Genomic DNA, 17,631 nt, shown 5'->3' on the forward strand with positions numbered 1-17,631 from the left:
ATTTCACAAAAACAAAAACCTTCCAATAAATTGATTGATGCTTTTCTATTTTTCCTCAACAGATTTATTTTAGGCATATCATATAACCGATTTACACACATTGCAGCATATATCCTCTCACTAATATGCAATACCTCCTCTGATAGGGTCAGAAATATTGTCCCACCCGAGAGGCAGTGTCAGGTAAAGCTAAGTTGTCTCTTATAATTCATTCTCCTGGATTGCTCTCCAAGAGGGCTTTAGTATGGCAACCCTGCATCGTTTTTGGGCCATATCCGAAACTGGATTTAGATTACATGAATTTATTGGAAATGAAATCCTTCTATGAGTCATTTTAAAAGAGTCCAAAAACGCAATTAACCCCTAGCAACGGTTTCAAGCGTACAGTGTCTCAGATATGACGAGAAGAACGCGAGCAATCCCCCAGACCGATCGAGATGTCTTTTCACCTCACATGAAGTGCGGAGATGTGAAATCCCCAAACATCTCATTGATGTGAGGGAGGAAACCCTCCACAGGTTGCCTGAGCGGCCGTGTCTAATGCTGAGCGAAAGATAGAATAAACTAAATCTCCATGGCAACAGCATGTTTTTGTGGAAACATGGGCTTTCGAGGCCCTGTGTTAGTGCTGGCACCTGACTTCACTGAAGTATGCGCCTCTTGATTGGCTCTTCCCAAAAGACTGCTAATGACGTTCCCCTCCATTTCATCTCTAATGTAAACTTTTCTCTGTTTTTCCAAATAAAAGCTGAAAAACAAATTTTAGGTAACATCACAACATTGAAAGGGTAAATGAAGTGCTTCCAGGATTTTTGTGGGTGTGCGTTGTCAACTCTTTCCATAATATTAGAATGAAGAAACCCAGTGCATGCCCTGTGAGGAATCAAATGGCCACTCTTCTAACCGTATTTACAGCCATGGAATGTGAACAGTGGTTCTTCGTAAACCTGTGGCATAATTTGTACGCTTTGTCCAATGAAGCCGCAGAAATAAATGCAGGAGGTTGGTATGCAGCAGTCAAATAAACTTTACTTGGTAGCCCCAAAGAAATAAAAACTATAAATCCAAGAGGTCCATACAATGGGGGCCAATGTTGCTTGGTTACCAATATACAGTAGGTTACCAAGAAAGTCATGCAGGGTTGAAATGAATGCATTTTAATGCGAACTATCCTTTTATCAAATGCAACCTTATTGTAATGTATGACACTGTAAAAATGTATTTGTTGTTTCAACTTGAAGCTGCCGTCCTTAACTTTGACCACCTTGTCGCCATCTCAGTTTGAAACATGTGAGTCATATGCAGAGTTATTTTCTTCATGTGGGTTGTGCCTGATGTAGACAAAAAAATTGAAATGAACATGAAAATATATAGTAATATATCTGAAACATGTCGTCTGACCACATACAATATCTGCCGCATTTGTTCTGACTACATGAAACGAAGACCTTTAAAAGTTAAATCACGATAAAGATGTCTTATCTGTTAATGCAATCCTTTCAAAATCCCTGTCGATATTATCTTTTGCTTCAGCATGAAGCTGTCACTTAATCTCTTACTTTGTTAGGTAATACTTCAGTATAGGGGTCAATTCTCACTATTAACTAGTTGTTATTAGCATGCCTAGTATTAGCATATTGGCTGTTTATTACTACTTATAAAGCACATAGTCTGCATGACCATACTCTACATCCCTAATCCTACCCAATACCAAAACCTAACAACTACCTTACTTACTATAAACATGCAAGAAATTAAGAGTTTATTGGGGAAAAGTCGTGGAACTGCCCCAAATACTGGGTACTATACTAAACCCTATTCTATATTAAGTGTGACCCTTTGTTATTAACAACAGATGATTCCCCAGATGTAATCAGCATTAGAATTAAATAAATCAAGATGTTTACATGATATTCTCCAGCTGATCTCTTTTAAACGCAGCCATCTAGATAATGATTGAAAATCCGAGCGACTGTTATAAGAATGGACACCCGCAGCAGTGCCACTGCAGCACCATCCACACACGTTATAAACTACTCCTTTGTATTTACGGACGCAAGTTATAAACCATTGTTATAAGCTTACCGTTGTGAATCAGGGTAAGATCAGACAATCGTTTTGAACACTGATCTGTCTGTATTTACTCAATAACTCCGATTATTTTTACCCCCAAATTATCCCGGATTGCCATTTAAATTTTTAAGGCAGCTGGATAACTTGCAAGAATATTAGTTATTACATGAATTTGATGCAATTTTGCTATGTTAACTAATATTTTGATAGTTGAATTAACTAAACAAAATTAAAGCAGTCAGCAACTATATATTCTTAAGTTCAAACAACTTCAATTAAATTTTATTTATATAGCGCTTTTCACAATGTGCATTGTTCCAAAGCAGCTTTACAGGAGAATATAAGACAATTTTAACAACACAAAAAAAGGTAAAACACAGTACATGGTGTTTATATAAAAAGTTAAATTATTCTAGTAAATAATATGTAATGTCAGCAGTCTCCCGGTGGTTTATTTTGCATTAAGTGAATGCTTGACTGAAAAGATGTGTCTTTAATCTAGATTTAAATTTGGCGAATGTGTCTGATCCTCGAATAGTGTCGAGAAGGCTATTCCAGAGTTTAGGTGTTGCGTATGAGAAAGGTCGACCCCCTTTGGTGGATTTGAGATCTTAAAGAGCGTTATTGGTTGTGGTGTGATAGAAGCTCTGTTATGTAGGTAGGAGCAAAACCGCTTAAGACTTTATAGGTGATTAAAAGAACTAATATGGTCCGATAAGTACTATTTCTGTTTTATTAGAATGTAAAAGAAGGAAATTACAGGCCATCCAATGTTTTATATCTTCAATGCACTCTGCCAATTTGGAAAGCCGAGAGGAATCATCTGGTCTTGATGAGATTTATAGATGAGTATCATCTGCATAACAGGGGAAGCTACTTCCATGTTTTTAATATTGTTTTCAAGGGGCAGCATGTATATGGAGAATAGCAAGGGTCCTAGAACCGATCCCTGAGGTAATCCATATTTTACTTTAGCGTTAGATGTGATGATCCCCCATTTAAATGGTCAAATTGATGTCTGTCTGACAAGTAAGATCTGAACCATTGTAGTGCCTGTCCCTCAATACCAGTATAATTGTGTAAGCGATCTAGAAGTATGTTACGGTCTACAGTATCAAACGCAGCACTAAGGTCAAGCAGGACTAGGAGTGAAATGTTTCCTTTGTCTGATGCTCTTAACAGGTCATTTGTTATTTTAACGAGCAGTTTCAGCACTATGATAGCACTTGTCCTAACATTCGCCTGTACCCACATATCTCTTTTACAGTCATTGCTGATGTTGGTCATCACGAAACATTATTATTTTAACTTTTTTAAAACGCTTGCCCATTTAATCTTTCTATCGATTTCTCATTGGAAGTGCACGCACAGTTAGACACCAGTTCTCATGTTTAAATTCTCATACATTTTTACAGCGTAATAACATACTCTATTTATTCCAAAAGGTGGAGAGTGCTGTGAGGGGCGTCCAATATAAATGTTGACTTATATATTTATATAAAGTCAAATAGTACTATTTTCAAAAATATATATTATTGATGCCCCAGAGAAATCCAGAAACCAGTGTCTTAAAGTCACAAGACTACCAAAGGATGATGCATAACCAGACAAAAACCATAAGTGTGCTCAATTGTGACATCTTTCAAAAGTCTAACACCAGGTTTAAATATTTAAACATAAAAACCAGAAGCTAAAAACCTCCTTGAGTTACATGAGTCACAAGACCAAAGGCCTCTCTGAAAATCTAATTGTGAACGAAGCACAAACTGAACTGACCGCTCATTTATCTTCAGTCTATTATGGAAAATACCTGCTGGATCAGGTGCAAAGCATTCAGAACACATGTGCTGTGCTATAATTTATTTAGTTGCCAATGGCTAGCCAATTCAATTTAAGTGTTTTGCTTAGCAACATGTCAGATCAAGAGAAAACCGACCGGCAGGTATGAAGAGTGTTTGAATATCATAAAACATTTCTACTGAAAAGTACATAAAACATATCAGTTTTATTGAAATCACAAATGAAATAGTAACACTGACGTTCAGGGATAAAAAAAACTGCTGATGAAAATGAAGCACTATACAACTTATACTGTATAGCTACTGTATACAGCCACGGAACAATTTGAGACCATTTCAAAATTATTTTGTGTTTTTATGAATTTACTATTTATTGTTATGTGTTTAGGTCAAACGATCATTTTCGTTATATTCTGTGAACTACTTACAATATTTCTCCCAAATTTTTAATAAAAATACTGGGTCTCATTGACTAATAATTGTGTCGATTTTCGTATTTATACGCACATTTGAGATTCTCATGAATGTGTTGAATGAATTTGATTTGGAGAAAAGTGAGCGTTTTCGTGCACGCCTTTAGTCATTTGCATAAAACAGACCCTGTGTGCTTTCAGCTGTTCCTATCTTTTTTTCAGATTTTTAGAATACATTTTAGTACTAAAGTTTAAGTGAATCATGATTTGTTCGTGAAAACGTTCGTACGCAGGTTTCACGCACAAATTTGTGCGTACGCATGCTTAGTGAATGAGACCCAATGTTTCTATTTGCATTTATTTACAGGTCAAAGTAACAGAAAAGATGCTCAACATTTTTTCAGACCTCAAATAGCCTACAGCAAAGAAAAAAGTTAATATTTACTTTTAAGCAATCCAACGGTAATATTTGTACATTCAAAATGTTCAAAATGAATTTTTATGTGATTATTTTGAGTTTTCATGTGTCTTCTCATTCTGTCAGTCTTTCACATTGCTGTTGTTTGATTTTGTTAAAATTCAACAGACACTGAACTGGAATGGCCACAATACATCTAGAAATCCTGATTAAATGAAAATTTTGAGTGGTCTCTTGTTTTTTTCTTCTGTTCTTTATTACATAACTTTATATAATAATAGTTTTAATACTCTACTAGTACATTAAACTAATAGTTTTAATATAATACATGATATCTAATGATATAGTTCATACTGTATATGTGTATGTTTAGTCCACTTGTTTGTTATTGGAGTGCTTTTTATCTTATATTAGAAATACATACATCATTGAGTCTCTTCAAGACGATACGGGTGAAGTGGAAACAATTTCAGACCATTTGAAAAATGATCCAAGTCTCACACATCATTCATTTGAATAGCACACTGTACAAAATGCTTCCTCACCCTTTCGCTTTAAGACAAGGAGCTACAATCCAGACAGAATAACAACAAACAGGTCTCCATTAACTCTATTTCATCACTATATTCACCTCCATGTTTCACACGAGCACACGGTCTTCATTTCTGTTGACTTGAAGCACAGCCTGGTATGTCACTTTCGTCACATATTATTGGTGATTATTTTACAAGCACTTTAATGTATCAATCAGTTACATAACATCCTTTAAATTCCCTCCGTCCAACTGACCTGCACAGCGATAAGATCATTCATTTGCTTTGGCACCTCGAAACTGAGATTGTCAACAAAGCTTGAGTTAGTGCTCAGGGTGAATTGCGAGAAGAACTGTGGAGGAAGAGAAGGTGGATAACATGTTTTATGATCATGCATCTACCACATTTTACAGGGCACTGATATTTTCATTCTGTTTTATTTTTGTGATAAAAGAAACTGCGGCGAGAATCAATCTGTCAGCGCTCTGGGGAAAGATGTGGCACGCATTCCATCAACCGTCGCACGAAATGTTTCTTTTGGCTACAGGAAATGTTAAAGATGTCTCCATATGAGAGCGGATGCTGTCAGAAATCCCTTGCAACAAAATGCCTCATTGCTGATGTAAATGTAAGTCGGGGAAATGTGAAATACAACAATACAGAGATCTAAGGTGTCATTTCTATTTTCTATTTTACATTTTTCTCCCCATTTCTCTCCAGCTGTGGAGGGTACTTTGTGCTCCTTCAGCTAGGACCACTCCTGAGACACGTTACGTGCTACTAGCTTGACCTATCAAGAACTCTTTTTAAAGAAGGACTTTAATCGATCATAGGATTTGGCCTGTGAGTTTTATTTTGGCCGGGTTAATAGATGCTCATGGTGTGAAGAGTTCAACTGCTTGTGTCTGGATTTCCATGACGCTATCATTGGCACCTAAAACTAAAACAATCAACACGTTCATCATTTATCACTGATTATGGAGCTCCCTGGTCCTCCCCAGCAACACGGGGGACCACCTCAACATTATACTGGTGCTTATCTGTCAGAGCGCTCTTTCCTCTGCTGTATCTGACATGGTGCAGATGTGAACTTCGCTGTTGATCCACTGCACTTAAATATACTCAACTGAAAGTATTACAGGAATATTTTATTGTTTACATGATTTAATGTTGTACGCTGTTGACCGAAAAATAATTGTATAATATTTATAGTCTTTGTTCCGGCGTGTTTTCCATTAGCTTGGTCAAACTAAATCAATCCCCAAACGAAAAGAGTTTACCTGAAAAAGGTGTTTTTGGCCCGCTTACAAGTGAACGTTGGAGCGGTTCACTTTCCAAAACAACGTACCAACAACCAGGCTATATATGCGGGGTAGTGACGTTAATTGCGTAAAAAGCAGTTGTTTGTTTTTGCTAACAGCTCTCGAGATCCATCATTGGTAACAGAACAAAGACAGAATGATTAAGCCCAAGTGTACACGCTGCGATTTTTGGTGTCCGTAATTTTTTTACTTTTGGGCGGTGTATGCAGTCTTTCAATAAAATATATTTACACATCAATATTTAGAGCATGAACAGCCTGATTCTGAAGACTTTACTGAATATTAGGAAATGTATTATTACTGAATAATATGGTTTAATTGTGGATACAATAGTGAGAGAATAGTTTAACTAGGTAAACTGTAGTTTTCCTGCAGCTGGGGAGCAAGTAAAATAACGGTTTTACTACGGTAACGTTTTTTACAGGATTTTTTCAGTGTATTTTTGAAATACGGTAAAAAATGTCAAATTACAGTAAGAGACTTGTAAAACACATTTACAAGAAAAAAATTAAAACCGTGTCATTTTACCTGACTGTTTTAGCTTTTGCTTTATTTACCCGGATTCAAGGGATTATTGTACAGTTATAAATTGTGCCAACTGTTCTGCAATTGCGCAGGAATTCATCAATCTGTTTACCACTGTGTGCATATAATTATAAGATTAACTCATTTGTGATGCGTCTTGGGCTCCAGGCCTCACGAACATCATAATTCATACATTCGTTTATGGACAGATATTTAAAACAACTGTCCGCATAAAAAAATACAGCAGTTTACAAAGTGTTTAGCATTACTCAGTATGGGAAACAGTGAGTGCTTTTACAAGCACAGAAGTACTCAGATAATTTTTAATAAGATGATAACAAGTAAGGTCATGTAAACGCGTAAATGGTTTTCTTTTTATCGGGGAAAGCTCATAAAGGGCCAAATGGAAGTAACAGTAAGATAACACATAAAAGTACACTCTCGAATAATGCAGTTCATGTAGAAACGACCAAATGGAAAAGTGTTGTTGCATATGGAGGTTCTGCGGACATAAGTAAAATACAGCTTCTGACCATTTTCCCAAAGACTATCGATGGTGACGTCACTGCACGGAAAAAAACCTGGCAAGTCTCAAACTTCCATGTAAATGCAGTTTTCTGCAAAGCCGGTTAATGACACTTTTTTCTTATATAAGCTGATTTTTGATAGATATCCATTTATTTTGTGCATGTAAATACGCTCAGTGGTGCATTTCATATTATTAAATGAAAGCCGCAATGAGTCCACAGAACCTTACAACGCTACGAGTAGAATATCAAAACAGAACTGTGACCAATGAGAGCACAGGGTACATGTGACTTGAATGAAATGATTTGGTAGAAATTTTGTCATGTGAATGCAAACCAAACCAATAAAATGTGACACTGTAAGTCTAGTGGTCTACAGGTATGAAAATGCCATTAGACGTTACAGTATGACAGCTTTTTGGGTGAAACCGACCATGATGTCAAATTTGATCGTAAAGCAAGATTTTTTCTGAATAACTTTTTTTTGTCATTATAAAATAAAACAGCCTTGACTGGGCTGATCAGCATATACATGGTGACGTATAGAGAAAAAGTTGTGAAATTATTTATCATAACCTATGCTTGTGTGTTCAACTTTACTCACCTCACAGGATTGAATGCAGTGGATATGTTCTGGATTTGGATGCCACTTCAACATGCCAGTACAGATGATGTTCTGACAGAGGGAGAAGAATCGGACGGTAAGAAAAAAGAAAGGATGAGTTAACTTACTACACTGCCATTATGATGTTATTGAATAAAATACTACATTGGGTTCCTGTAATATCTATCTAAAGAACAAATCCGCAATGGGACTTTATATTTAGATTCCTTTGGCGCAAAAGAGACGAGATATCTGATCATGTCTAAATCTGTTTCAAAAGACAAAGCTCAGACATAATCATGGCGCCAAAGAATAATATCGCAAATTAAGATCCGATTAATAAGACGTTTGAAAAGAGTTTCCCTTTCCCTGTACCTCCAATCCGAACATACGATTCATTGATTTGACTTAAAATGACTGTTCATTCTCAGAACTGGAAATCTGACCCGTTTCTCAAGCAAAATTCCTGGAAAGAAAGTTGCTTATCTCCGTTTTATCTCCCTCCTACGGTGACCTTTCATCCATCATTCTTACCCAATCCGCAATACTTCTGGAAGCCGTTCCTGGAAGGCTAAGTGTACTTAGAGGTGCTGATGTATCGATATAAACAGTGGGAGACAGACACCTTTAGAGGCCTCTGGCTTGATGTGTGGCATTTTAATTGTCTCGTGTAAAAACAAGTCAGCCTGATTATTACTCTCACGAGCTGACGTGATGATTTGCGGCCAGATTTTGGAGAAAGAATCGAGGTACCTTAATGCAACTTGTCATTCTGACCTGCCAATAATGCGATTTCAGTTACATGAAATTCATCCAAAAAATTCCCTCTTGAAGCAACAAACAATGATCGGAAAGTGGGGGGTTTTCATTGGTTAGCTGTCAAACAATCCTCACGTCACCATGCATGAATGAAACGGGACCACAGGGGCAAATGCATTTCAGTCTAAGTATTCATTTTAAACCTGTATGACTTTCTTTCTTTCGCAGAACACAATAGAAGATATTTCGAAGAAAGTTGGTAACCGAAAAGCACCGGCTCCCATTCACTTCAATTGTATGGACACAAAACCAATGAAAGTGAATAGGGTCACGTTAACAACATTTTTCAAAATATCTTCTTTTGTGTTCTGTGTAAGTAAGAAAGTCATACAGGTTTAAAATGACAACAGGGCGAGTAAATGATGACAGAATTTTCATTTTTGGGTGAACTATCACTTTAAAATGTCACAGCTATCTGGGTGACTTTTTTAAAAGTCTACATGAATGTTTGCAACATTATGCTTGGAGTTCAAATAGAGTCAAAGGGACAGATCAGTGCATCGTCATAACAGTTTTCTACTTTCTCGGATGTTGCGTGCATGCTTTGTGCTTAACTAATGAATAACATGTGTGGACATATGAGAAAATCTTAAAAGCTTTTTCTAAAGCTTAAAAATCTTGTACTTATTCTTTAACAGATCTCATATTATTAGGATAACTTTAATAAATGGAAGTTCAGGTTTATTAAGTACATATGGATTGATCTGGAGTTTGGTTACTATAGTAGAAAAACAGTCAGTGATATCAACTAACAAGTCCTCAAAGCACCTCACCTGAACCTTGCTGGGAAGCATCCAGTGCGCTACAGTATCAGCGGTAGAACCGTTGGCTAACACCACAGGGTCACTCAAGGCCACAATGCATGTTGGGTAGCAGAGCCCACCTGCCATGACACAAAGCAAGCTTTGCTTTACACCTCATTTGCATCTGTTGAATTTATTCATGTGAACACATGAATAGGCCAGCTCAGGACTGGTCATCCATAGTGCACCTTGGCAGGTTGGCACCCAAAATAATTTGATTCAACTGTGACTGTGGTTTTGTGGGTCCAGGTATGTCTAGACTTGGTTTTACCAAAATAAAACCAATACATTTCAAAATACAATGCAAAGGTGGGATAAAACATTGAGACACGTTGTAAATACGCATTATTTAAAAAACCCTTAGCGTTCCAGAGTGCAGCCCGTGGTTCACATACCATTCAAAATAAGGAACACTAAGGGATCAAGTACAGCTAAGCCACACTTTTAAATGGGAATATAGAAAAGCAATAAATAGTTAATATAAATGACACCTTTGATGGGATACACAATACTTGTGTGTTAAAACCTTACCCACGCCAAAGCCCTCATCGCAGATGTATTCCACTCTGTTAAGGTCGTGAGGAGGCTGGCACGAACCCTCTATCTTTTTACACATAGTGAAGTCCTCAGTCCATCTGCCATCTTTGGTGCAACGAATGCTGGACTTTAGGGACAACCATATATGAGAGCTTAATGATTTAGGAGTTTAGTAAATGTATTATGTCTATAACACAGACAGAGATGCTCTACACAAAGTAGTAAAAACTACTAAAATAAAAGCTACCTTTTCTGTTGGGTCGGGACATTGCAGGGTGCAAATGCTATTGAAGTCAAAGTTATTAGTGCAGGTGTACATGCCCTCAAACACTGGAGGCAGAGGTGGGCATGTGACAGGTGAACAGCTGCCCTCCTGCCACGTCCCTCCATCCAAACACTCCAGCCTCAGAAACTTCCTGAAAAGAGATTATTAAACAGATTATTAAATTTTGCTTTAATTCTTACTGTTTCTTTATGAAGTTTAACATGCTGACTACGAAAATCACATGCATTTTTTTACCATCTACAGTACTCACAAAACTTTCACACATTTATACATTAAGGTATTATTTCTCGTACGTAGAAATGACAAGGTGCTGGCATAACACTGAGCTCAAAACAACAGATAAACAGAAAAGTTACTAAAAATGAGTCGTTCAAAACTACAGACGTGTACATTTCATCGTGTTTGTCTTTTATGACTCATACTGTCCTCAAGAGAGCAAGTTACAGATGTAGTCATACATCAGCTTCATCCCACCTTTGCTGTGCTACAGACATTTATAGAAAATCGTTGTTAAAATATTTGAACATTTTAACACTGTTTGTTTATTTGGGAAGAATGTTCCACCAGGAAGGAGTTGTAAAGGAGAATGAGCGGGAAAGAAATGTAGTGCCCTTATGAGATGGCATTACAAGGAGCCGCTTGTTTCCTGAACGCAGGGTTCTTGATGGGGTGTGGGAGTGTAGTAGGGCATGAAGTATGCCGGCACCGATCCAGTGATAGTCCTGTATGCAAACATCAGTGACTTGAATCTGATCCGGGCTTCAACCGGTAGCCAGAGGAGAGGGATGAAAAGGGGTGTCACATGAGCCCTTTTGGGCTGTTGGAAGATGAGGCGTGCTGCTGCGTTTTGAACCAGCTGAAGTGGTTTGATAGCCTTTGCAGGAAGACTAGCAAGGAAAGCATTGCAGTAGTCCAACCTTGAGATTACCAGGGCCTGGACAAGGAGATATGCTGCATGCTCAGTGAGGTAGGGTCTAACCATGCGAATGTAAAATAAGGCATATCAGCATGACTGCGTATGTCTTTGCAATGTGATCATTGAAGGACAGCTGTTCATCAAATATTACTCCGAGGTTCCTGGCTGATTCGGTGTGAGTGATAGTGGAATTGCCAAGCTGGATGGTGAGATCGTGTTGAAATGGGGTGTGCCGGAAACACAAGTAGTTCTGTCTTGGCCGGGTTCAGCTGCAGGTGATGCTCTTTCATCCAAGCTGAGATGTTATCTAGGAAGGCTGTTACGCGAGCTGCTACAGTAGTATCGTCTGGGTGAAACGAGATGTAGATCTGGGTCTCATCAGCATAACAGTGATACGAGAAGCCGTGTGCCCGTATGATGGGTCCTAAGGATTTCATGTAGATGGAAAAAATCAGCGGTCCAAGCACCAATCCCTGTGGGACCCCAGTGATCATATGGTGAGCAGTGGATAGTGAGCCCCTCCAAGACACCTTGAATGATCTGCCGGAGAGGTAGGATTGGAACCAGCGGAAAGGGGAGCCTTAATATACACTAAAATATTAAAGCTACATGAAAATAAATACCTATACCACGTTGTGGCAAGCAGGGCGGGATGATAGCCGTGAGGGAACTGCGCGTGGCCAGTGAAAACGAGCGTCAGCTGTGCGTGCACTCATCTCGGATCTTTCACCGAGGAGCTAAGGAAGCATATGTTAGGAGCGACAACAGGGAAGGGCGAGAGAGGACCAGGCCTGGAAATTATGTTGTGTTTTAGTGTGCAGTCGACCGTGAGGGAGCATTTTACTTTTGTTTGTTGTTTTAATTATAAGTTCTGTTTTTCGTTTGCCAGTTCCTGCCTCCTTCCTTCCTTTTATTGTACCTTGTTACAGTTGTTATATTAAAAGTCCTTGCTGTCGGAGAAACTTGCTGTCGGAGAGCCCTAGCTGCTGAGGGGGATGGCGGTGCTGAGGAGTTCAGGCAGCGTGAACAAGGGAAGTCCGCGAGTGGCTGCCCGAAGCGAGTTTTCGGATAGGATAGAGAGAGTTGGGGTGGCTGGCGTCCGAGAGGCTGCAGAGGAGTCGCCATCGTTCGCCATGGGCCCGAGCCTGCTGCCGTCCACCATGAAGGGGCATCGCATGGCACCACGAAGAAGGGCTTCTCGGCTCTCTGAGGACCGAGCAACAGTGTGTCTGGGAACCGGACCAGGATTTTTTGTGTCGCTGCATGTGCTTCCATCTCCTTTTCTCTCCTCTCGGCTGTTCTTACCCCCAAGCACTGCGAGGGGTGATGGGAGTATGTGGTGAGCAGGGCAGGATGAGAGCCTTGAGGGAATGTGCTGGGCATGCACCGGTCTCGCATCTCTCACAGAGGAGACAGCTGCCGGCATTTTACTTTCGGTTTGATGTTTATTTGTTATATTAAGTCTGTTTTACATTTGCCGGCTCCCGTCTCCTTCCTTCCTTTTATTGAACCTTGTTACACACGTATTATTCTTTTTATTTAAAAAATACTCCTAAATATAGTCTGTAGTCAATTAATGGACTTTTTGAAAATCACAATCTTCTTGAAGTTTTCTAGTCTGGATTTAAAATTCTACACAGCACTGAATTGGCTCTTATAAAAGTTTTTTATTATATATTTTTACCTACTGACTCTGGTGACTGTGTTGTCCTTGTGCTTCTTGATTTAACTACTGTGATTGATTCAGTGGACCATGAAATCCTGATTTCTCGTTTGGAGTAGTGGGTGAGGATTAAGGGCATAGGGCTCGAATGGTTTAGGTCCTATTTGACAGATCAGAAATTTTGCTGTGGTGACTCTGTGTCTTCCTCTGCTCCTCTCTCTTGTGGGTGGCAGCAAGGCTCAGTGTTGGGGTCCTCTTATCTTCTCTCTTTATTTGCTTCCGCTTGGATTAATAATTAAGAAGCAAGGCTTGTCTTTTCACTGTTACACAGACAATAGTCAGATTTATGTTCCCTTTAAACACTGTTAGATCACTTTTTGACTTAATGTAAAGGCTTGGATGGCTCTTAATTTTCTGTACACTTAAGGATACATTTTAAAATGATTTAATGTTTTTAAAGCACTAAATGGTCTTACCCCACTCTACATTTCTGAGCTGCTACACCCTATATGCCCACCTGTTCTCTCAGGTCAGCTGATAAGCTTTTACTTAGTGTTCCTAAAACAAAACATAAGCTGAGAGGGACGATTTACACCTGTCTATTAGACAGGCTTCTTCGCTTTCTTCATTCAAATCTTTTTTGAAAACCCATCTTTTCTCCCTGGCTTTTTAAAGCTGATGTTGATATTTTGATTGTTTTTGTGTATGTGATGTATTTATATCCCAATTTTTGTATAAGTTTTTATTAATTTATTTTTCTGTACGGCACTTAGGTGGTTGTAAAATGCTTTATAAATAAAGTTTGCTTGCTTGCTTAATTACCACTAATAATAAGTCAAGTCAGCTTTATTTATATAGCGCTTTTTACAATTTTCATTGTTACAAAGCAGCTGTACAAGAAAACATTGACTATAACCAAAACATAAAAGGTTATGGAAGTCAAAACACAGGTCAAATATCAGACAGACTATAAATTCCTATATGCAGTGTTAATTAAATAAAACTATAAAATTATAGCAGCCCCCCCGGCCAGGCAAACAGTGCAAAACAGTATGCAAATGGTGGCGATGAACCCAAAACTCCATTGGAGGAGAAATAAAACCTCAGAGGGAAACCAGGCCTAACCAGGGGATTCCAGTTCCCCTCTGGCAAAAGGTGCAGCCTCTGCACAAGCTTGACAGTGCTTGCACAACCAGGCCAAATAAAAAAAAATAGATTTAAGATTATCATTAATCATTTTTTTAGAGTCGCCACATCCTTTGTCCAGCTCTATCATCACAGGATTTGTCAGGTCTGGGCATGGACTGCGTCCTGCCCGCTCTGGTAACCTTGAACTGCGTCCTGCCCGCTCTAGTAACCTTGGAACAATGAGACAAGACTGCCTGAGAGTAGAGTACTGTTCTCCACTCTTTGATGCAAAAAATGCATCAGTTGTTATTGGAAGTGTTCCTGGTTCCGGTTGATCAAACTAGTGCAGCCTAAACCTTCAGAATATATATATATATGTTATGATAGTGTAGTGTATGCAAGATTTAAAAGATGCGTCTTTAGTCTAGACTTTAACTGACAGAGGGTGTCTGCCTCCCGGACAGTGCAGGGAAGACTGTTCCTATAAAAGAACTATAAAAGGTCGGGGCCAAGCAGCATTTGTTACACTTTGTTATTGAAAAAGTTCACTTATAATTTACTCTAATTCCATCACAAATATGCTTTGCTTTTGTCATATGAAGTAATAAAAAAGGATAAAAAAATTAAAATATCCCTCACTTTATATACATGCTGTATATAGGTTCTAAAATGCCGAAGCTCCATTGGGCACATATATCCATCACCACATGTCTCGTCACAAGGTATGCAGTCGCGCTAAAGCCATGTGACAAAACATCTGGTACAGCTAAATAGCCAATAAATCTGGATGAAATAAATTAGGAAACAGTTTTCATTGAGAAAGATCATACAGAAGCACGAGCTCAAATGACCTTGATAATAGCATATACAGCCATAAACCATTTGCCCAACCTCCATAATGAAATGGCTTCCCGAACAAACATACAAATGGTATTAATAAACAGGATCATTTAAATGCCTTTATGAGACACGCTGGCTATCGCTTCTGGTATTAATACCCAATTAAAAGCAGTTAAAAGACATTCACGTATTTTACCAGGCCTTTAAATAACTCATTAAGACATGGCAGGTGTGAATGTCGTCCCCTCAGATGTGCTAAAATCATGCTAAGCATTATGGTATCGTTTGTAAATGGACAGAAGACCAAAACAACATCACACCATTCATCAAGTGTACTGCTAACTCAATTGCTGAAAGATATTTGGAAACACCTGGAGCGGGATTTTAAACTTATTAGAACCATGTGAACAACATGATGGAGACAGCGATATGTTGCTTGGTCAAAATCTGCCAACACAGCAACCTATGTGCAGATGCTTTCAACTCTATAGATAAACACTCACTTTCTCGATCTTTTGCTGAGCGTGCCGGTGACATAATATCCTGGGTTGCATTTGTAGCGGCATAAAGTGCCCATGTCGTGTCCGCCTCTGACGCACTGTGGAACTAGCAGCTTGGTGTTGGGTATGAGAGGTGGAGCTGGACACTCGATTTTGCAGTAGGCCTCTGGATGTGACCACAGACCATCCTCAAGACAGACCAATGTGTCACTTTCTCCTGAAACACAGATCACAAGACAACTGCGTTCAAGAAACCTTCATTATTGGTCACTTGTTCTCTATCTTGCAATACTCATACTGAGAGGTAACATGGATGCTCTGTCAGATTCAGCTACAGATCTAACTCGGTATCCCATTCCAACCTTGGCTGAGTTGCTAAGAGACGTCTATTTCTGGCTCCATCACAGACAAGACAATGACTTAATCCTTTAGGTTGTACTTAAAAAGTTGACAATTTAGTTACGGTTTTGCTAATATTTTTAAATATTTAAACCAGCATTGCTCACATGTAACTAGACAAAGTTAAGCAATTTATAGTGCAATGTGCTTTTTCAGGGAGGATTGGTGTCTGATGCAGTGGCGTAGGAATCTCAGTTTGTACTCCTATAGTAACACATGTTAGACTTTGTTAAAGATCTAACACACTTTTATTGGTCAATAAAATATAATTTTTGTTTTGCCAAAGTTTTTCATTTGCTATTTCAGCGCAAGACCACATGTTTTTCATGTGTGTGATATTTAGGAGGTTCTTTTGACAGAAAGGCAATAAAATATCAATGTCTTCAGAGGTGTTTAAAGACCTTTCATAATAACCTTAGAATGAGCTATTTCTATCTACATACACCGTGGGTCCCCTTACATGGAGCTCACCATGTTGTTTCTACAGTAGCCCTAAACGGACAAACTGCTCTACAGATCGTGTTTCATAAATACGCTCCTACAGCAACGAATCAAAGAATCGTCATATTTGTCCTTTGAGAGTCACCATAGTGCTTCGAAAGAGAGGAGTGAGCGATGGGGTGAGCTGTTGGTTGCAATTCACAACCTCACCGCTAGATGCCAAAATCTCCAGATTTCCGTCTTTAAAGTACTTTATTTCACAATCTGTAACTTTTCTCTAGCCTCTCGATCGCCACCTCGGAAGCAAAAGTGCATAGAGTCTATTATTACTGTTTGGCCGCTATGTAGCATGCTAGCCTTTGTAAAGCCACCATTTGTCCCATAGAAACGTAGAAAACTAACACATCATTATGGGGCATGTGAGGTGGATGAGATGGTGGTAAGTACTAATAATACATTTAAATTCTTATATGCATTATTCATATTTAGCAACATTTACCTGCCTGAGATAACAATGTCATGTGTGACCTTTTAATGGTATCCAGTCTGTTTTAATGCTTAGCGTGCGCTACTAACTAGCCTACACAATAATTGTCTATTAGTTTCACCGATTTTCTTTATGTCGTATTTTGTCATGATCCTGCCTCAAGTCTTGATGTCTGTTAGCCTTCGTCTTAGTCTTGTCAATGTCTTGTGTAGTTTTAGTTATCCTGTTTTTTGCCCCCTCGTAGGAAGTCTTTTGTTTTTGTAATATATTTTGTAATCGTCTTGTTTTGCTCCCCTTTCGTGGGCTTTTGTTTTGTTTATATAAATAAAGTTAAGTTCATTCATGTACAGCTGCCTGCGCTTGGGTTCTTCCCTCCACGTTCCTGACAGTATTTACTGTTATTGCATTTTTGTTATATCGGTCTCTAATCGGCCACAGAGCTTTTTTAATATCAGTTTCGACAGTCATTAAAAAGCTCATATCAGTCCACTTCTAGTTTTAAATTACAAATGATCTTACAAACTATATAAATAACTGCTTGTCTTAGTCTATTCCAATCAATGTGCAATCTTTAAAATTCCTCTTTTAAACCTTACGC

The 17,631-nt window shown here is 38.6% G+C and overlaps 1 protein-coding gene across 1 annotated transcript in view; it reads right to left on the reverse strand.

Moving 5' to 3' along the window:
- The window catches only part of pappa2 (pappalysin 2), a gene marked incomplete at its 5' end in the record, with an annotated part of 64,251 nt that overhangs the window by 9,009 nt on the left and 37,611 nt on the right, over nt 1-17,631 (reverse strand). Inside the window, 5 exons of the mRNA XM_079451963.1 lie at nt 8,215-8,286; nt 9,807-9,916; nt 10,368-10,500; nt 10,621-10,789; nt 15,710-15,923. Of these exons, the coding sequence (XP_079308089.1) occupies nt 8,215-8,286; nt 9,807-9,916; nt 10,368-10,500; nt 10,621-10,789; nt 15,710-15,923 (698 nt within the window). The remainder of the gene's footprint in view (nt 1-8,214; nt 8,287-9,806; nt 9,917-10,367; nt 10,501-10,620; nt 10,790-15,709; nt 15,924-17,631) is intronic.

Source organism: Barbatula barbatula, assembly GCF_947034865.1.
Source record: "Barbatula barbatula genome assembly, chromosome: 3".
Lineage (NCBI taxonomy): Eukaryota > Metazoa > Chordata > Actinopteri > Cypriniformes > Nemacheilidae > Barbatula > Barbatula barbatula.